The following is a 17,645-nucleotide window of genomic DNA, read 5'->3' as shown; positions in this document are numbered from 1 at the left end:
TTCACTTTGCACTGCCTCTTCTTGGATGATTGTGACATTTGATATGTTCTTTTTTTGCCCTCTTTGTCAGCCTGGCTCTTCATGTCAATCCATAGCATTGCATGTGGTTAACTTGACAGATGCAGGAATTTGCTGCCAAGCTTTGGAATGTGTTTTTTCAGCACTGGCATCTGGGAGTCAGATGGTCCTCCTGGCTGCCCCCTTGTCTTGCTGCGTTTTAGTTTTGCTGGGGTCTGGTGTAGCATCACCTGTTGCTATGCTTCCTTTTCTTCCCATATGTCAGGTTCCTCAGATCATGTATGAATGTGAGGAAATGCTCTAAGATTCTGTATGCATTAGCAGATACATTCCTCATAAATGTGTCAGAAGGTAAAAAAAGGTGTCTCTGTTAGGATTTAGAATTAAACTCCTTCTTTGAGTATATTGTGCGTGTAACTAATATCTGTGTTTGACACATCTCTGAGTTTGTCAAGATGTGTCTTGGAGACAAGACTCATAAGCACGAGGGAAGGTTGCTAGAGTTGGTTCTTTTCATCTGCTTTACTTTACATGAATTCCCCTTTTTAAATAATGTAAGCAAATAAGATGGCATTTTCATTTTGATATGTGGCTTACATTTTCATAAACCCAGACGCTTCCCATTTTAGAAGTAAAAGTTGTCTTCAGAAAGAAATGATTTGTTTGCTTCCAACTAATTTTCCCCTCTTTTTTTATACTTCCCATAGCAAATTCTGAATAGTGCACATTTCAGCTTTTGGCAGTCTCTGTAGCAAACCCTTCCAAGTTTAGTTTAGTTACTTTTTTTATGTCAAAAGGCATTTGCATAGGTTTACAGGCAAAATTATGGTTCAACATACTCACATTGTTTGCATGAACATCACTGTTTCATCAGACCGTGGCATCGGATTTGTTGCCATATTGCAAAATTTTGTGGAGATAACTACCTGACTTTTTAAAGGAAAATAGCTTGAGCTCCTGCTTGCAGGTGCATGGTGATCCTGCATACTTACTACAATTGAAAAATTACCTCTCATTTATGGTAACAGATATCTATTCAGTGAATTTTGATGTAGATCACTGGTAATTTTCAAGTTCAAGTTGTATTTGCAGGTTTTAAATGTGTCCAAGATTTGACCAAAGAATTTAATCCGCTAAAAGCAAGCAACGTCTGTAAATTTACAGAGTATTTGACAACTACAGAGATGATCCAAACCCGAAGGTTTTATACTGACTTCCTATGTGAATGTTTATGATACTACTTTAAACTATTGAATAGGGAAGCCAATAAAATAGTACCTGATGATGAATATTACTTTATAGTTTAATTTAATGTGTAGCTTAATTATAGTTCAATTTCATTTAAATTCTAGCTGTCTGTTCTTAGATAAGATGAGAGTATGTTAGTGAAAACTAAATACTATTATGTGCTTACCATCTGTGAAAACTTTAAAAGGATCAACGTAGTTTTATGTCCCCTTTATAGTATAAGCTGACTTTGCAAATGTTAACTTAAGAGTTTTTGTGTAGGAAAGAATCAAAGTACATACTTTGCCACCTCCTGTGTAAGGATGGTTGGAGGGTCTCTTAAGATCAGGGCACTGGAAAGTTGGCAGTGCAGCTGGATGTTCTGCTTACTGTTATCCGCAGAATAGATGTTGTTAAAGTAGAAAATGTATGTATGGAAACCCACTGTCTTACTAGTATCTCTTTTATAAGCAGGGAAGTTATCTGGTGCCAGTTACACTTAACTCCTAACTGGAATGAGTCTGGTAACATTAAGCATTTCATGTGAACTAGCAGAAATTCCCCTTAGATACCCAGGTTGCCATGACCAGTGACACAACCTGGATAACACATAGAAGGAAGCTATTTTTTCCTGCAAGTCACAATGCTTTTAGTTGTCTCTAACTGTTCATTAGGAATGCCTGCCAGGAGTGTTCTCCTTAATTCAGATGTCGTTTTATATCTTCTTGCTGTCATTACTTTTTTAACAGAAAGGATGTGGATACCATCTTGACCTACTCATGGTGGCAGTCATGCTTGGAGTGTGCTCTATTATGGGATTGCCATGGTTTGTTGCAGCCACTGTCCTCTCTATTTCCCATGTGAATAGCTTAAAACTGGAATCGGAGTGCTCCGCTCCAGGGGAGCAGCCAAAATTTCTTGGAATCCGGGAGCAAAGAGTCACAGGGCTCATGATTTTTGTCCTTATGGGCTCCTCTGTCTTTTTGACAAGTATCCTGAAGGTAATTTGGAGAAGTAAGGAAAAGCTAAAGAATATTGCAGTGCACCGAGCATTTTGCTGTTGTTACTATATTATTTAACAAGTACCCTTTCCAGGCATGTTACAATGTTAGCATAATGTTACACAATGATCATCTAAAGTGGAATTCTGAATTTGCCTAATAAAATGGCTAAGGACATCTAATGTTTTAAAAACAAAAAACCTTGTCATGAAATTCTGGCCTGTCTATATGGCAAATTGTCATGAAACAGTCTTGCTAAGTTACACCAATAAGTACATTTATTTAGACAATGTAAAAATATTTTGTGAACCCTGGATAATTTAAAAACACTTTCACAGTTACAAGCAAAGTTCTGTGGTTCATTTATTGGAAATGAATACGAAAATTCCCTCATGCTGCCTGCATGCTCAACACAGCTCACCAGTGTCCTGAAACTGAGTGTCTAGTTATATGCATATATAATGCCATCTGTACACAAAATACTTCCTGTTTTTAGGAATTGTCTGGCCTCTGAGAAATCAGTGAGAGTTTTGCCACTGGCCTCAGTAAGACCAAAATTTAGACTTGCACAGTGAAGGCAATAGGCCCTTAGAACTTCCCAGTAGTATTTGATAATATATCATAAAACTTTCACTTTGAAAACACACAGAACATATATTTTGTGTATTTAGAATTTAAAACAGATACTTATCTATAGAAATATTCCTTTACCTACGCACTGTATACTAAAAGCCTGGACATTTAAAATCGTCTCTTACAAAATCACTCCATAAAAGTCAGTCACCCATTTTTAAATGCTTCCAGTGCAGAACATTTCTTTTAGCAGTATGAAGTATTTTGTGTGTGTCTTGGAACATTTTTCTGAGGATTATGGCTTTACTAATCAGATGCTCTGTCCTTAGCAGTCTTTTAAGTAAAGAATATACATATGTATCAAACACTTTTGTTTTTCATATAGTTCTGTTAATTTTATTAATAGTGAATAAAATATATTGTAATAACTGGCTGTGAGAGAAAAATGAAACAATACAGCCAGATTCTTCTTTTGCTTTTCAGTCTGAGAAACATTATTAATTTGTAATGGAGTGATTCTGAATTTACAACTTGTCTGATTAATGCAGGCATATGGCACTTGGAATTTCAACTGTGTAGAATGTCTTTCTAGAAGCATTTAAAATTGTTAAATGGTATTTCATATGCTCTTCCCTTTCTCTGCTTGTTTGTGCAGTTTATTCCTATGCCAGTACTTTATGGAGTATTTCTTTACATGGGTGCTTCGTCTCTAAAGGGAATTCAGGTAAAGTGGATTTATGAAGAGTGTGCTGCTGCTGCTGTTTTCTATAAGATGTGTAGCTATTCTTACTATATTATTTTATTATATTTTGTATATAATTTTAAAGGATTGTTGCCAACCTGAAATTCTTGAAAGTGAATCACTTAAAAAGGAAAATGGTTTCCCTCTAAATAGAGTATTCCCTTTAGGTAATGTGCTCCAATTTTGGATTTTTTACGTGCCAGTTTTTCTGTTCTCCCTTGTTATCAAGGGAATTTTGACTGAGCCTAAAAACTGAGTAACAACTACCAGGTTTTCTTCCTTCTCTCTGCCTCCCTGTTCACTTGCTTGCCTGCTGCCTTTGCAGCTTGCAAGTGAGCACCTTTGTAGTGGTACGCTTGATCTTGAACTTTGCCTATACGAGGCTTTTGGCTAACTTGCCCTGAAACCTAACATAGGTGAGATTTTGATTATATTTCCTGAGCAAATAAATGCCCTAGGCCAAGAAGTGGAACTGTTGCAAGTCCCATGTTGCTTAATTTCTGGCCTCGGGGATGAAGGGCACATCAAGTGGAAGGGCAGCGTTCCTGCAGTCGCCTTAAGTAGCAGCCCGGGTGGAAACCAGGCACTCCAGCATTCAGGTCGCAGTTGGTTATGGTATCCTGTGTGCCATTTCTCCTGGATGGCTGCAGCGTTAAATGGCATAGTGTCAAATCTTTTAGCCCATCTGATAGAGTCACATTTTCAAGCGTGCCTTTGTTTGTTAATGAATGTTGAAGTATTGAAGTATCACCTGCCAAAGACAATTGGGAAGGAACAATCATGTGATGAAAACATGAATTACAGTGTGCAAAAGGCTGTCAAATACAAAGAGCAAAGAAAATGCTGAATTGTTTCTTTCATTATATTTAAATTTTTGATTGCAAGTTAAAATGTCTTGCTTTTTTACCCCTTTATTATGAAGCTGGCAACATCTATTCTATTGGTTTTTTGACTGGTGTTTTCTATTCAGAGACTCTTTTATAACTTTGCCTGGCTCTTATCATTTGGCGTGATATTCTTAGAAGTGTAGTTTGACTTTTACTGACGTTTAGATGATTTCAACTTCACATGGTCCAGCTGTTTCTCCGAACAAGGGTACGAGACAGTACACTATTGAGCGTTTTAAAGGCATGCTATAATCTGACTATCTTTACTTGGAAAAGTGATAGCATCTCTTTTCTTCCTCCCCCAAGCTGGGACAAGGAATTGCGATTTGATAAGATGGCTTTCGTGGGAGGATGTGCCTTTTGCTGTTTCTGTGAAAAAGAAATCTGCTCAAATCTGGCCAAATGATAAGCCTTTTAAAAATGCAGTTTGCACATGCTCAATAAAATTTCCTGCAACTTGAAATTCCTGCAGACTGTGTGAATGTAGCATGGCTGATCCATGCAGGGAAGGAATAATGTCACCAGCATCACTGTGCCGTAGCAGCTGACACAAAGTCTTGGGTCTGAAATAGGTCTGAAAAACAAGAACCTCTCATGCACATCCCTAACGGGATGACAGGGGGCTTTCTGGCTGGCCTTTTTGTGTTGTCTTGTTCCTGGTTTTGCAAAAAAAAAATGCAATAGGAAAAAGAAAACAGCCTGGGATAAAGTGTCTGATGAAGTAAACCAGAAAAAAGAAGGAGTTTCATCCAGAGGAGATGTCAAAACACTGAAGAGATCCCTCCATGATCAGCTTTTTGTGTGCTAAAGGAAGTAGAGCTCAGCTGCTGAAAGCCAGAAGTTTAGAGTGTATTAGAAAGTCAGTGTAGTTAATAGTGTGTGTGCTCACAGGCTCAACCAGCTTCACTCAAGTTTGATTCGTGTCTGCTCTGAAGTCTGGCTATGCCTAACTTTAAGAGTTCTTGACTTGAAATCCTACCAGTACTATTTTAAATTAACAGCTCTCTTTGTGTGTAACATATTAGGCAGTTATGAGCAGGATGTTTCCTGGAGCATGACTGTACAGAATGTAATTCAGCGGAATCCAATAGCAGCACATCCGTAACAGAAATACCTAGGGAGACAAGTGTGTATTAAAACTGAAAGGAACTTACAAAGTATGACTAACCAGATACTTAAACTTCACTTAGATAATAACAGTCTTATTCTTACTCTGGTGGCTCAGCCGCAGAGAAGATGGGTCCTTTGCCACCGCTGGACTAGTATAGATCCATAGCTCATGATTGTAATCGTTCTGTGCTCCTGAACTTCTGCAGGTTTTGCCTTTAGAATAAAAAGCCAGATTCTTAGTATATTCAGGATCTCTTAGGCAGTGTGTGAATGTCAGCATAGATTTGTACAGCTCATTTTGATGCTAACTTTTAAAAATTTCTCTTTCAGCTTTTTGATAGGATAAAGTTATTCTGGATGCCTGCAAAGCATCAGCCAGATTTTATTTATCTGAGGCACGTTCCTCTTAGAAAGGTCCATCTCTTCACTATAATTCAGCTGAGTTGTCTTGTGCTTCTGTGGATTATAAAGGTTTCAAGAGCTGCCATTGTCTTTCCTATGATGGTATGAAATATTTTTAATTTCCTCTAAAAATTCCATTTCTTCTAACTTGTGGATAATTGTTATTGAAAAAAATAATTATTGACAGGTAATGACAATACTGCTTCCATTCAGTGTTCAAGGACAATTCACACTGTATTAAGTAAGGAAAAATTCTATGTGTAACCTCTAGTTTGAGTCTAAGTTGCACTCTGCTTGTATGTGTGGATAGCTCAACTGTGTATTCTCTTAGGGAAAATTCTTCTGTTTAAAAAAAGAAAAAATAAGTTATTTTATGGTTTTATTTAAGGAGTAATGCTTAATTATTTTACAGAAGAACATTCACTTGTGAAGGAAGATTGTTCATTGCACTGAGGAACTTTACTGATAGATTCTGAGTCTTACTGGAAATAAAAGAAAAATATATTCTGCTGCTTAAGGAATTTCTCTCTGATTATTTTGCCAACTGAAAATAAAAGATACCTACTCACCTCAGTGATTGTTAAATGCCTTAAGCAATACTTGTCTGCACAAAGGAAGACCTGCTGTTGGCCTATCCAAAATAAAGGATAAAATTCTAGCTGTAAACTGTGGTCGCATTTGAAAGTATTCCTCTACCAACATATTTGTCAGTTTTACTTGCTTAATTTCCTAATTCTTTGAATTAATATCTTTACAGGTCCTAGCTTTGGTATTTGTCCGAAAACTCATGGATTTCTTTTTTACTAAGCGGGAACTCAGTTGGTTAGATGATTTGATGCCTGAGAGCAAGAAAAAGAAACTGGAAGATGCTGAGAAGGAGGTGGGTCATGGTTTCAGGTTCTTTTACTATGCAGCATTTTATCAATTTCTCCTTCGGACATTTCTAGAAAATGCTGTAAATAAGGCATATTCCATGCAACAGGTAGGCTTGTTAACAATATCCAAATGGTAATATTTTCATATTTTACTTAAGTCCTGTTAATGTTACAGATCTAATAGGCTTAGGTAGGGATGTCTGTTAGATGTAAATTCTTATGGTGCCATGCTGTCCCATAACACAGTATCTACAGTGCTCCTGGGGCTTGCTCCTGAGACCCGCTCAGATGATGTACAGCGATGAACCTGTGTCTGCAGGAAAGCTCTCAGGTGCCTGGGACAATTTGATGCTGCATGGGGACTGGTCTCGACCCTGCTGGAGATGCTGAGGAGAGCACTGCAGAATTTAAGGGGCATATCTTTTCCCAGCTACTTCTGAGCCATCTGTAGGTCACACACCATCGCCCTGGGCCCTCCCTGCTTAGCAGGTTCCCTGTTATACCCTGGGCTAGCATTTTCTGTCTGCTACTGCAGAAACAATTTACATCCACTTTCCAATGAAAAGATCAGTGACACAGCTTACCCCTTTTAAGCAAATCCTCAGACTTTTACTTACAGCCTGGGACACTACCATCCAGTTGACTGTTTCAGATCTGGATTCTTTGTCTCCTTTCAAAGAATATGCATTTCCAGTCATTTCTTACAAACTTGATACAGGGCAGATTCTTACACATTTCCACTCAGAATGTTCCTATATTTGGATGGTGAAACACTGATTTTTCTGATTGTAGATTTTTAACCCATTTTGCATCTGTTTGATAGCATTTTCATCTAGCTGCTATTTAATGAATTCCTTGTTTGAATATCATATAAAAGTGTGGGAATAGAAAGTAACTTTATGTGTGAGGGATTGAAGTCTTTGCCCTCCAAAGGGTATCAGCCACCTCATCAGTGTCAGCTGCTAGAGAACATAAGTACCAGGCCCAAATAAATGAGGGACTCGCCTCAATGGAGAAACACTGCAGAAGCAGTAGGTAGAACATGTTGGTACCAGGTTATTTTAAATGAGAGTTGTGTGTGCTGCCCCAGCACTTTTGAATAGTAGCATGGTGTGAGGTTATGGTGGCAGTGGGAGGTGAGGGTGCAGGCGATGCCACGTGGTCTTGGCAGGCTATGGTCGCTTCTAGGCAGGATTGCTCTGGGGACACTTGTGCATATGACCTCTAAGATGCCCTGCAGACCTCTGGCCCTGAAGCCCAGGACCCATGAGATGTAGCCTTTTGGTGGTACAAGGGTACTGCAAAAACTAGACAAATGTGAATGGATAAATCAGCAATTTATCCTTAGGGATGCCCTGAGATTTGATCTGAGGATTCCCACTGGTAAGTCTATTTGCAGAAATAGGACATGAGCTAGTAATTTGAACATGTAGCTATGAAAACTAGATTTCTCTGCCTGTAGGATTCTCCTGTGACCTTTGACAACTCACTGCCTCATTTCTAACCCGGAGAACTATAACTCTGCTTTCTTTGACACATTCAACATACTTTCGTAGAATATGTTTCGGGGAAAGGGTTTTGCCTAAGTGATAAATATCATGATGACTATTTACTATTTAGTATGTGCCTGTAAAACTACCAGGCTGAAATGAAAATATGTGAGTCATTGTTTTCCTTCTCGAATTGAAGCAGACCAGAGAGTTGTTTCATCACCGTATCTGTTGTCATCACAATTCAGAGTAACCAAAAGTAACCAAGGTAGCTCTATTCTTGTGGGTCTGGTTATTGGAAAGAATTCCTTGTTATCTTTATGTTTTGGTTATATGTCACTTTCCTTCTCATGCTTGATAGGATGGCATCAGAAAACAAAACTGGGAAAATCTACTGGTGTTACTTTATTTCATTCACTGTCTATTTCGAGAGGTTATTTTTACATATTTTGGCATTTCTAAATATTTGGAGCTATTATTAAAACTGTTCAACTGTCAAAAACTTATGAAGCTGTGAAGCCTGGAAATGACAAAATTAACTAGTAATAAAACTTCTGACATGTAGTCTAAGGAATTAATTGGAGCGTTGCTATCACACGGCTTTTAAAAATAGAAGTATTCTACCCACAAGAATATTCAGAAATATAGTTGACAAGATCTGAAACTTACTTGATTGGATCCTAATTTCATCACTTAAGTTGTTTTTGTATTTTTAGGCCATGTTTTTTCAAGGCTTTGTACATTTATAGTGGATATTATATATGCCTTCTTCTCACAGACCTTTGGAAACTACTTCAGTGTTAATCCATTAAGTCCTTCTGAGACAGGAATGAGCAAAGTGACTTCTCCCAGTTGGAGAAAATGTTGCGACTTTAAAATATTTATGATAGTAAACTGTGGAAGAAACATATTTCTGTGCAGAGAGGACTTAAGTTCTAGTATTTTTGCAAATGCTACTGGCTCTCCGAACTTATCAATGTGTGTGATGCATGTGGGATTTTGACTGATCTGCCAGAAAATGGTAAGCATTTTTTTTGGGGAGAGCCAACTCACACTTTCAAACAGACACAAGGATAAACTGTTGCAGAGCCATCTAATAAAGGAAAGGAAGACTTGGAGGTCTCTGGGTGTCTGTTACGCTCATAGACGCACAGTGCAACAGCTTAGGGCAGGATTTGATGGTTACATTCGTGTGATGGCACATTGACCTCCTGACTGTGGTTTTCCTGACCTCACAGGGCCTTGAGAATCCTTCTGTGGAGCCCTGAGCTGATGTCTGGTAGACACAGACTTGTTTTCCTTTGTTCTTGCAGGCAGAACATGGTGCTTGGCGGGTGTTGTTTTGCTCTCCCCTTCCCCCTAAGATGGGTTTTCTAGATTTGAAAATATTTCACAAAGACATTTTTGGTCGTTACGTTCTCTTCACTTCCTGTTACTCACAAGTTTTTGCCCTGTTCAGATGAAAACTAATTTTAGTGTCTTTATTCACTGCAATGAAACTTTATCAGCATTAAAACTGTGTGCAAACTTAAATTTGGCTTTCTTAATTTTTGCATGTTAACATTGCAATGTATATATCCTGTAAGGCATGACATTTAGAATTCACCATGCAGTTGCTCGCTCAGCATTACTAATTTTTCTCTTTATTGTTACAGAAGTGTCTTCTCTATTTGGCATTGAAAAATAACATTAAATGAAGATACATCTTTTAAAATAGAGGGTTTCAAATGTCAAATATTTAAATTAAGATAGTTGAAAAGTGTCTTACTTGAAGAATTTAAAAGAAATAATATTAAAGAAAAGGGGGAAAAGTATTAACGTATATAAATGTCACTTTTCACAACATCATATCTTGTCTCACATCTAAATTCCATCCTTCTAGGAAGAGCAAAGTATGTTAGCAATGGAAGAGGAAGGGACTGTTCAGTTACCACTAGAAGGACATTACAGGTAAAATATACCTTTCCTCTTTTAGGTGAGTTGCAATTAAATAAAATGAACATGCCACGTTATTTGTTCCTAACGCTTACTAAATGTCAGGAGGATTTTTGTCTGGTAGTAGAGTTGACTTAGGTGGACTAAACCATATACTGGAGCATGTAACAAGCTCAGTCCTTTTCTAGTCTTTCCACATGGTATCGCAGTCCCTAGGAAAAGGACACAGTAGTAGAAGTTTTCCTTTGGGCAGGACTGCAGGATCAGGCTGTTCATAATAAACCTCGGCTTTTGACAGGCACAGTGTGGCAGGAGGATACAGAACAGGTCAAACCTTTCACCCTGATGCTAGCAGGGAGCCGGGAAAGTTTTTAACACGCTCTAGAAAAAACTAGGTTCTTACGGTATTATGTTTTAACATTCTAATGAAGATCCTATCTGTGTGAGATAAGTGAATTGAGAGCTGAGGGTAGAGAAGGCATAATGCAGGGTTGACACAACTTAAAAAGCAAGACAAGGTATGTTACAGATAATAATAATACATGGGGCCAGCCCATAAGGACTCTCATTTACAGTTTTCAGAAAGGAAATTCTTAATGAAGATTTGAAATATCTGCTGATAGTAACCTCTGCATTAATGTCGAGTTCATAGGGACACTATCTCAGAGCGGCCTCCTCTTGTATGTTAACATGAAGCTACCCTAATGTCTCCTGACTGTCTGTGTCTCTGAAAAATCCCAGCCTAATTCTTTCTTCTGTTTCATCACACTTCTAATGGTCTGGTTTTGTTTCTTTTGTCCATACCTTTTTGTTCTATTTTATATTAGCAATACTAAGCTAAGGCTTAGTTTATCTTGAGGTGTGATGTATATTGATCTGTAGTGTGTTTACTTAGGTAGAGTTGCCTGGAAAATATCTGATTTTCTGTACTGTAAGGGTCACAGTTCTACAGCTAAAAACGAGTTAGGACATTGATTGATAAAGTGGTTCACCAAACCACTGTGAAAACAGGTTTACCACGAGTTTACTGAATGTCAAGCCATACATAAGCCATGAAGTCAGGAATAAGGTACAGGCAGACCTGTAAAACATTTAAGGCGTTATTATTCTTAAATGTATTAATACATATACATGTCTGGAGAACAAGCCTTATGAGGAGCGGCTGAGGGAACTGGGGTTGTTTAGCCTGGAGAAGAGAAGGCTGAGGGGAGACCTCATCACCACCTACAGCTACTTCAAGGGAGGTTGTAGAGAGGTGGGTGCTGTTCTCTTCTCCCAGGTGATGGGGGATAGAACAAGGGGAAACGGCACCAAGCTGTGCCAAGGGAGGTTCAGGTTAGAGATAAGGAGGAAGTTCTTTACTGAGAGGGTCGTCAGAAGCTGGAACAGGCTGCCCAGGGAGGTGGTGGAGTCACCATCCCTGGATGTATTTTAAGAGCGGGTAGATGAGGTACTTAAGGATATGGTTTAGTGGGTAGACAGGAACGGTTGGACGTGATGATCTCGGAGGTCTTTTCCAACCGAGCGATTCTGTGATTCTGTGTGATTCTGTGATATTTGGAGTAGTCCAGGTAAAGCTAAGGGCATAATGGCTACAGAAGTACTTAAAGCTACTGATTAGGTTGTTTAATTGGGGCGTTTTCATTAGATCTCTTAAACCTTTGACTTTGTCAAGGTTTTTGATTGCTTTTAAAATTGTTTTAAAAGCAGGTGGAGTTTCATAGCATAAGTACCTTGAATACTGTTAGGAGCTGCTGGGATTCTTGTTTAATCCAACTAAGCTGCTGGCATGCTGTGAGATCTTGGGCAGTAATTTCTTCTTTTTTCTGTCTATTATTTGGAAGTGAAAAAGAAATATTTGATTGATGTTAACTGGGATTAATGGCTGTTGGAGGAGGAAAATACTACAAAATGCTCATGTGTTCTAAGAAAACACTCGAGCCACTGCTCTGTATTTTTTAAGTTTAACAAAATTTCTTAACTTACATTGCACTTATTTATTGTCATCACTATCAGTTTTCAAGGACTTTTATAGAGTTAATAAGTAACAAAGACTGATTGCTTATTGGTTTATTGTGTATTTACTTTTATTCTTACCTAGAGATGACCCATCTGTGATAAACATTTCTGACGAAATGGCAAAAACTGCTGTGTGGAAGACATTGTTGATATCCTCAGAGAATGCAAAAGATAAGGAGTCAAGCTTTCCTGCTAAAAGGTTTTTCCTTTTTTTTTTGACTACATTATACTTTACATATTGGTGTCAAACCAGTACTAGAATATTTTGCTAGGGATTAAAAAATTTCATAGCATCTTGCAGTTTGATTTCTTGAGATTTCCTTTATTTATGCCCACTCAAAATATTTTCAGCTCAAAACACAAATTCACTGTGTAAATTTATTTTAAAAAAAAATCACAAATATTTGCATGCTACCTAGTTATGCTACAGTGGACAATGAAGTTAAGCATGCCTGATGCTTGTGTAATGACCCTCCAACCTACACCTGGATATTGCACAACAGCTGTTGTGTGTGTTCTGCTTGCTTTTGTTCTTTCCTCTTGAAAAAGACTTGGTCATCACTGCCCTGGAAATATCTATATGAAAAGCCCAGTGCTCTGAATGCAATCTACTGTTTGGAGTGAAAGTAATTTTAAGATTGCATCACTTCTTTTCATTTTTCTGCCTACTTCACTTGTACTCAGAACAGTTAAATACTTCTAAATTTTAGTCCAGATGAATTAAAATGAAGCAAGAATGTTTTATCTGTGCTACAGAGTTGTTATGGGAATAAGACAATATGAAATACAAGCACAGTGTGATTGTAATTGATTTTCCTCTGTTTCCACAAATTTTGCATATAACTATTTTCTACTTAATTGTTTCATATCACATTTTTGTCGTAAGCTCCCCTTTCTAATTACTCTAGAAGCTGATTCCCCAAAGGTAAGACCCTGCCCCCAGACCTTTTCCCTGATTTTATCTTCCAGTTCAAAGTGGTGTCACCTAGGAACTGAAGTGACTTCACTTTGTGTAATTTCTGGGGAGACAGAATGAAAAGAAATTTTAAATAGGAATGTAAAATGTCTTTGTAGAAGTCCTTAATATTAAAATTCAAAATATATTAATGTATTAAAAACAGTAACTGTAGCTGTAGTACATTTAAATGTTAAGTTGAATTTATTCCTAGATTTTTTTTTCATTAATTCTTTGACTTTTTTAAAATAGAAAATTATATTCTGCCCATTTCTAAATCTACTTTTCAATACAAGCCCCATGTTTGAAAGAGCTAGTCATTGCTTTATGGTGAAAAGATGCAGTAAGAGAAAAACTTTTGTAGTGAAAGCTTTCTAACTTTTGTCACCCCGACGTGGCATTCTGCATTTCGGTGCTGGTCCTTTCCCTGAGCACCACGAACAAGACAAGCAGTTGATGAGCAGACTCGTCATGTCAAACAAACAGCCCCCTAACGTGATCATTTTAATGCTGTTTCCCTGACAGTCAGCATAGCAGTGTAGTTCTGATTTGCCTTCCACCTCGCACATGGGCTGAAAAGGATCTTGTCACAGCGACATCGGTGTGGTACGTGTGAGGAGGATGTCAGCAGGGTTTTCTTACCTCGTGTGCCTCTGCTGTCCAGGCTGTGAAAGCCTGGAGACAGAAGAAACTGATGCGGTACATTCACAGCCACTGGGAATGCAGGAGTAATTTTTCTGGTGGATGTTGCTTTCTTTGATGGGATCATAGATTATGTAAATATCACTGTTTTCACCTAAGATTTTCAAAGATCCTTTGAACAAGGAGCACCCACATAGACTGTGGCTCAGACAACCTTGGTAAAAGATGATTTGGCTTTTCCACTGCAGCAAAATAGAAACTTATTTTCTAATGAGCTCATTTTTCAGTCTGTTCTTGTATCTTTGCTCATGAAAACAAAGACTCGGGTGGAAAGGAACTAAGGAATCACAGTTTTTATGGTTTTAGGTATGAGTGTCCTGTGGTAAAGGAACAACCTCTTAAAGAACCTGAAATCCTGCTTTTTTGTGTGCTCTAGCTTGTCTCTCTCATACAGAACAGAAGTAGATTCAGAGGTATACTGAAAGGCTTGCTTTCTGAAAAGCAAAACCATAGACAACATTAATCTTAAATCATATTAGAGACAGAGCTAAAGAAACATTGTGTTCCTAAACAAATGTATTGTTATGTGAAGATATAATCCAGTCCTAGGTAAGTACTGAGAAAAAGCAAGCATGGAAAGGTAACAGTCATAAGGATAATTTTTGCAATTTTTGTTCCTTCTCATGCTAATACCCCAAACTATTATTAAATGGGGATAATTAAATTACAGTACTCTACTAGGATTTAATGTAATGCCTCTTATGTAAGGTACTGATCAAATAACAACATAGGATGATTTCTGAAATGCATGAAATCTGGAAATTCTTTGTACTTATTAAATACTGAGTGGACTTGGCCAATAATAATAAACTAAGATCATCTCCAAAGAGAGATTTTAGGCAGGAGGGTTTATACAAACAACTCCTCAGCCTGATGCATGGATATCTGCCACAAGCTCTGCCCTGTCCCTGGCTCTGTGAAGTAGTACAGCGTGTGACACTTCTTACATCCCAGACTCATAACAGTAGGACTTAAATGAGATTTACTTAGTCCACTGTTGTTTAATCATAGAGGCACCTGAACTTTATAGTTTTTTCAACCTTAATTTTCTATTATTACAATTCCTAGGGACTGAAAGGTTTGCTTTTGAGCCCGTATTGGTAGAGAATTGAACACTAAAGCACCGCCCTCTTTGGTACATGTAATTAAATGTTCCTTTGTCTTTGCTTTTAACATTAAGTCCGTCAGAAAGCAGTCTCAACACACGTGCAGAAGATCTGACCGTTTATAGAAGTCCTAGCTGGTCTCGTTAAAGTATTGCAGAAAGAGGCATCTACTGCTCTGTAGGTGGTACGAGTTCCCTTCTCTACCTGAAGATACGCAGATCCTGCATTCCAGACCTTCCTTCTCAGGCTTGTTAGACTGCTCTCGTGGTAGGGAGGAAGAGAGCTCCAAGTCCCTTACAGATCCACCAGTTACGTGTTTTACTGGTAAAAGACTGGACTTGTCCTTTTTTTTTTTTTTTTTCCTTCAAATTTCTCAAGGCATTAAAGCCCCCATCTGCACGAGATGCTCAGAGATGTGAATCCTAAATAAAAGGAAGACCTTCCTGGTATCACAGAGGCACCTAAAACGTGGAAATACTGTAGACTGTAAGGCACACAACACATCCTCAGTGTTTGCTTTTACTAAGCACAGGTAACTCTCTGCCTGCTGTACTGCTGCACTTTAAATTCACCCCCCCACCCCCAGGAATTTGTTTGCATACCCTTTGTGTGCAGAAAGTGTAACGTACCCAATTCTATCACTGTTCTGCAGAAGGTGACAGATTTGGCAGTTGAAGTGGCAGAAGTTGGTATTCTTTAGCTATTTCCATTAACACCTCTGGAAGCTGCCATAGGCATAGAAGTAAGCTTTGGCTGAACTGAATTGTATCCTTAAAGCAATTTTTATGTGAAGAAAAATGTCAGATGATTGTAAAATTGTGCATGAATCACCTTAAGAATTTGAGAATAGCTCTTGCTTTCTTTAAGCCTTGTGTAACTCAGCCTGTTTCTCATTCATTCTAGTTAAGGAATTAATCCCATGAAGCCTGGTAGGTTATGTGCTTGATACAAGTTTGTTCTCAGAACCATCTCTTTGTTTTTTTTTTTTAGCTACCCTGCCACTCTTTGTTGAAGGCTTTATTTGCCTGTGTTGTGGAAGCCTCCTTGCATTTTCATAATGTGATTGAAACTCATTGCAAGAACATGACGTGTTATTTATTTACGCTGTTGTAAATTAGAACCCTTTTCACACACTTTTCACACACACACAAAAAAATCATCTGCTTTGCACACACACTGCTTTCTGTAGGCAAATCAACAGTTTTAACTGGAAAAAAGCTGAATCCGAATTTGAACTGCACTTCAGAGTTCTTAGTGATATAGCTTTTGTTTGATCTTTCAGGCTTTTTTTTTTTTAAAGTTATTTCCTAATAATGTATACATGAGGCAGTACGTGTGAAGCTCCAAATGGGGGATACTGTCACTTCCAGCCTTCTCCTGCTCTCCCCAGGCAAGACTGAAGGCCAAATATTACAGCTGGAAATTGGTTGGCACTGCTCTAGTTCAGAAACATTCCTTCTAAATGTACCTTGAGCAACAAAATGTATTTTAAAGACAAGAAATACTTGTGACCTCTTGTTTTTGCAGTTTAAAAAAATGCTGGTATTGGCCGAGAACTGTACTATTGCCATTATTTAATCAATCAATAGTTGTGTTTGCCAAAAGAAAGAGAAAAAAAAAGGAAACAAAAAAGTGGCTCTCTTTGCTTGCATGCTGGCTGACTTGTGTGTCTGTGCATCTTAAGTTCTCTACCTACCCTGTCACTAAACTGCTGGCTGATGTCTTCTGCGCCATTCAGCACAAACTTCCACTTGCTTCCCAGTTTGTGCTCTGCAGCATGAAAAACTAATTGAAATATCAGTGCAGTGGTGGGTTTCAGGTAGGTCATTAATATACACGATAGTGGTGCTGTAACTTTTTTTTTCCCCCCTTCTTTTCCTAGTGCTGAAATTAGAAAAGAGAAGAAAGCTGACGCAGGGAAAGGCGTTGACCGGGAGACTTGTCTATGACTTGTTCTTCAATTAGTTTTTTTACAGAAGAATGAAAGGAGTGCCACAGCCACTAAATAGAAATGATTTGACCTTGTAACTTTTGTCTTTCATCTCAAACTAGCACAGGTAATGTAGTGCAATATTTGTCTCATTTCACCTTGTCTGTATTGTCTAGTATCCGTGTAAAAGTCTGCAGTAGCCAATGCAAAAAATCTTCATGTTCTTTGCTGAAACTGGCCATTTATCAGTATTCGTATCATAAATTTAACTAGCAGAGTTTCTTTCAAATTCAACTTTCCTGATAATAGGTTTGTACTGTATTTTGCTACATTTTCTGTGTGAGAATACTTAATAATCTTCATTCAAGATGAACTTGAAAACGCTTGTTCCAATTTTTTTGGTTAAATCACCTAATTCAAGTGATGATTTCAGGAGACCCAAACTGACAAGCGAACATTAATTTTTAAAGTAACAAGTGATCTGACCCTGTGAACAAACTAACAAGGATAATCCTTTCCTCCTCAAGCTGTCCTTTCGAAGTCATGGATTACTCTTGCAATAAGGATTGCAGGGTCAGATTCTGTGTTTGTGAAGTTCTCCTTGATTTAATACAGTGTATTTAATATTCAAATTTGTATGTAACTGGAACATAGTCATATATATTAAAAATAA

The 17,645-nt window shown here is 38.0% G+C and overlaps 1 protein-coding gene across 1 annotated transcript in view; it reads left to right on the top strand.

The window, feature by feature from the left end:
- LOC104534795 (sodium-driven chloride bicarbonate exchanger-like) overlaps positions 1–16,991 on the top strand; it is a gene marked incomplete at its 5' end in the record, with an annotated part of 60,073 nt that extends 43,082 nt beyond the window's left edge. Inside the window, 7 exons of the mRNA XM_010180648.1 lie at positions 1,995–2,246; positions 3,475–3,543; positions 5,889–6,062; positions 6,718–6,840; positions 10,208–10,275; positions 12,362–12,478; positions 16,925–16,991. Coding sequence (XP_010178950.1) covers positions 1,995–2,246; positions 3,475–3,543; positions 5,889–6,062; positions 6,718–6,840; positions 10,208–10,275; positions 12,362–12,478; positions 16,925–16,991 — 870 coding nt within the window. The remainder of the gene's footprint in view (positions 1–1,994; positions 2,247–3,474; positions 3,544–5,888; positions 6,063–6,717; positions 6,841–10,207; positions 10,276–12,361; positions 12,479–16,924) is intronic.
- Positions 16,992–17,645: the final 654 nt, after the last annotated feature.

Source organism: Mesitornis unicolor, unplaced genomic scaffold (genome assembly GCF_000695765.1).
Source record: "Mesitornis unicolor isolate BGI_N332 unplaced genomic scaffold, ASM69576v1 scaffold34103, whole genome shotgun sequence".
NCBI lineage: Eukaryota > Metazoa > Chordata > Aves > Mesitornithiformes > Mesitornithidae > Mesitornis > Mesitornis unicolor.
This window is presented reverse-complemented; position numbering and strand designations above follow the sequence as displayed.